The 2596-nt window shown below is 42.7% G+C and overlaps 1 protein-coding gene across 1 annotated transcript in view; it reads right to left on the bottom strand.

Moving 5' to 3' along the window:
* LOC119425800 (cell migration-inducing and hyaluronan-binding protein-like) overlaps nt 1-2596 on the bottom strand; it is a 37493-nt gene that overhangs the window by 29361 nt on the left and 5536 nt on the right. The window contains exons 6-7 of the mRNA XM_037693351.1: nt 907-977; nt 698-793 (exon numbers count right to left, since the gene is read on the bottom strand). Of these exons, the coding sequence (XP_037549279.1) occupies nt 698-793; nt 907-977 (167 nt within the window). The remainder of the gene's footprint in view (nt 1-697; nt 794-906; nt 978-2596) is intronic.

Genomic DNA, 2596 nt, shown 5'->3' on the forward strand with positions numbered 1-2596 from the left:
ATCCATCCATCCATCCATCCATCCATCCATCCATCCATCCATCCATCCATCCATCCAACAATCCATCCGTCCATCCATCCAACAATCCATCCATCCATCCATCAATTTTTTTAAATTTAACCAAGCAAATCCCATTAAGATCACAGATCTCTTTTGCAAGGGAGGCCTGGGCCTGAAGGCAGTCTAACATGCATGTTTCTGGTCTGTGGAAGGAAACCGGAGTACCTGGAGAAACCCCACGCAAGCACGAGAAGAACATGCAAGCACCACACAGAAAGACCCCAGGTCCAACCGGGGATTGAACCAAGGACCTTTTTGCTGTGAGACAACGGTGCCAACCACTGAGCCGTGCTTCCACAATGACTGACATCCATGTATCCATCCGGCCATGCATCCATCCATTCATTATCACTGCTGATGTCTTTCCATCCTGGCATTCTGTTAACACACCCGTTTGTTCCAGAGCAGCAACCCGACTCCCATGGAAGCAGTAAGTGTTAAAATTTTCTCACCTCGTCTTTGTTCTTATGAAATAAATAGTGACTCGTACAGAGTTATCCGAGGGTGCTAATCTGAATTATGTTTTTAATGTCTTGGTATATTAAACCAATTTTCTATTCAGTAAGATGTTGGTGTATCATCATTACTTTATGCGTTACAGCTAGATCCTGCTGAGACCGAGTTTTACAGGAGTTACCTTGCACCCACTGGCTGCTGGCGGTGATGGTGAAGAGTTCCCCGTACTTTGATGGAAAAACACCAGAGATCTGAACTTGTGATGAAGCTTTGGATCCTGACAAACAATAGAAAACTGAAATTATCCTGTTGAAACAAACAAGCTTCTTGAGTTCCATTAAAAAAAAGAAATAACAGTTGAGAGGAAAAAAGATTTCTGTTGATTCCTACCTTGATAAACTGAGTAACCCTCCACAGCAGAAGAAACATCCCCTTTTTTGACAATAAAAGCCCACAGATGGCTGCAGAGGACAAACAGCTGTTATTGCAAAGGTCAAAAGTCACACCAAACAGCAGGTGAATTAAATCATAACAAACAAGAGCACCAACACATCTCAAGATGACAAGTCAAGTGTTCTGGGCCTGAAGCCAACTGTGAGCACGCGAGTAAAAGACGATTCACATTAAGAAAGAAATTCATAAATGTGTGCAACATATTTTGATGTTCAGTAAGAAACATTCTTGTCAGTTTTTGTGAAGCTTTTTAGAAACAGAATTGGAGGAAATCTGTTCGAAGTCTTCACTTGCAATCAACCACAGTAAAGAGTTTACAAAAGTCAAATGTACGTCAAATTAAAATGTCTCATAAATTAAAAACTCTGTGGTTAATGGGTCTTATGTCCAAATAGACAGCATTTTCTATCCTGATGACATCAGAGTTTGGCACTGCTGTGGGAAGAACAGGCGACGAGTATCATTAGACAGGAATCCTTCTGTTGCCTCATTACTGCAACCATTCAGTTCTGTCTTGAACAGCATCCACAGTTATTGAGCTAAACCATCAAAAAAAGAACTTCACTGTCCACAAGCCGCTAATGAAACCCTCGTAGTTTCCTGAAGCCATTTCATTTAATGTCACTGAATTATTCAGGCATTTGCAACAATCCTTTCCTTCCAAAACTCAACAGCATCTACAGTGCTTTGAGGTCAGCGGGATCAAAACCATAAGACAAGTGTCAGCAGTCCAGTGCAGAGAGGAAACTTCAGACCTTCATCCTGAAGAGACCATGCAGCAGCTGACACAGACGAGCAGCTCATCAGGTCAGAACTCAACTCTTTGTCTATATCTCAAGGACAAGGGACACACTGAGGACAGGGATGAGCAAGTTTTAGACAGAAGACAGGAGGAAAAACTCTTGAGTCTGAATAATTATTTTTTTCTTCTTCTTTCAGCTGCTCTCTTCTTCAGGGATCACCACAGAGAACCAAGTCACACAAAGACTTGGCAATAATTTTTACGCTGAATGCCCTTCATGATGCAACCACAGAGCTACCACAGCCCTCTGTGTGGAGCAGAGAGCTGCTATCTAGGGCGCCCGGAGGAGCAGGTGATGGGGTTAAGGGCCTTGCTCAAGGGCCTAGAGTGGGGCAAATGAGGGTGGAGGCAGGTGTGGGTGCTTCATCTATCACCCACATTGTGGCATTGTCTGTACCGGGAGTTGAACCGGCAATCTTCCGATCACAGGCTCACTTTCTCTAACCTCTGCACAACCACTCCCAATCTGAATGAATTTTACGAATCTGAATAATTCATAAAAAACAACATTAAGGTGAGGAGGTGGTATCAGGGTCTGTCTTTCTACCACCTGCAGGTCAGGCTTGACTCGTCACTCCAGGTAGTTTCACATCCATTCACACCTGAAACTGGTAACCAGCTCAAACATTGGCCTCATCAGGAAGAATTCATCAACCCAAACCACACCAACCCAAAGGGCTCACGGGATGGAGGGGTGGCTGACCTAATGGAGCTATTTATTTTTATTTTCTGTTTATTTCATTCATTTAAAATAAACAAAACATCATCACGAAGGAAAAAAAAAGAAACTATGAATGAAAAGTGTGCAGAAAAAAAAAAAAAAAA

The sequence above is a fragment of the Nematolebias whitei genome, chromosome 2 (genome assembly GCF_014905685.2).
Source record: "Nematolebias whitei isolate Nwh7 chromosome 2, NemWhi1, whole genome shotgun sequence".
Lineage (NCBI taxonomy): Eukaryota > Metazoa > Chordata > Actinopteri > Cyprinodontiformes > Rivulidae > Nematolebias > Nematolebias whitei.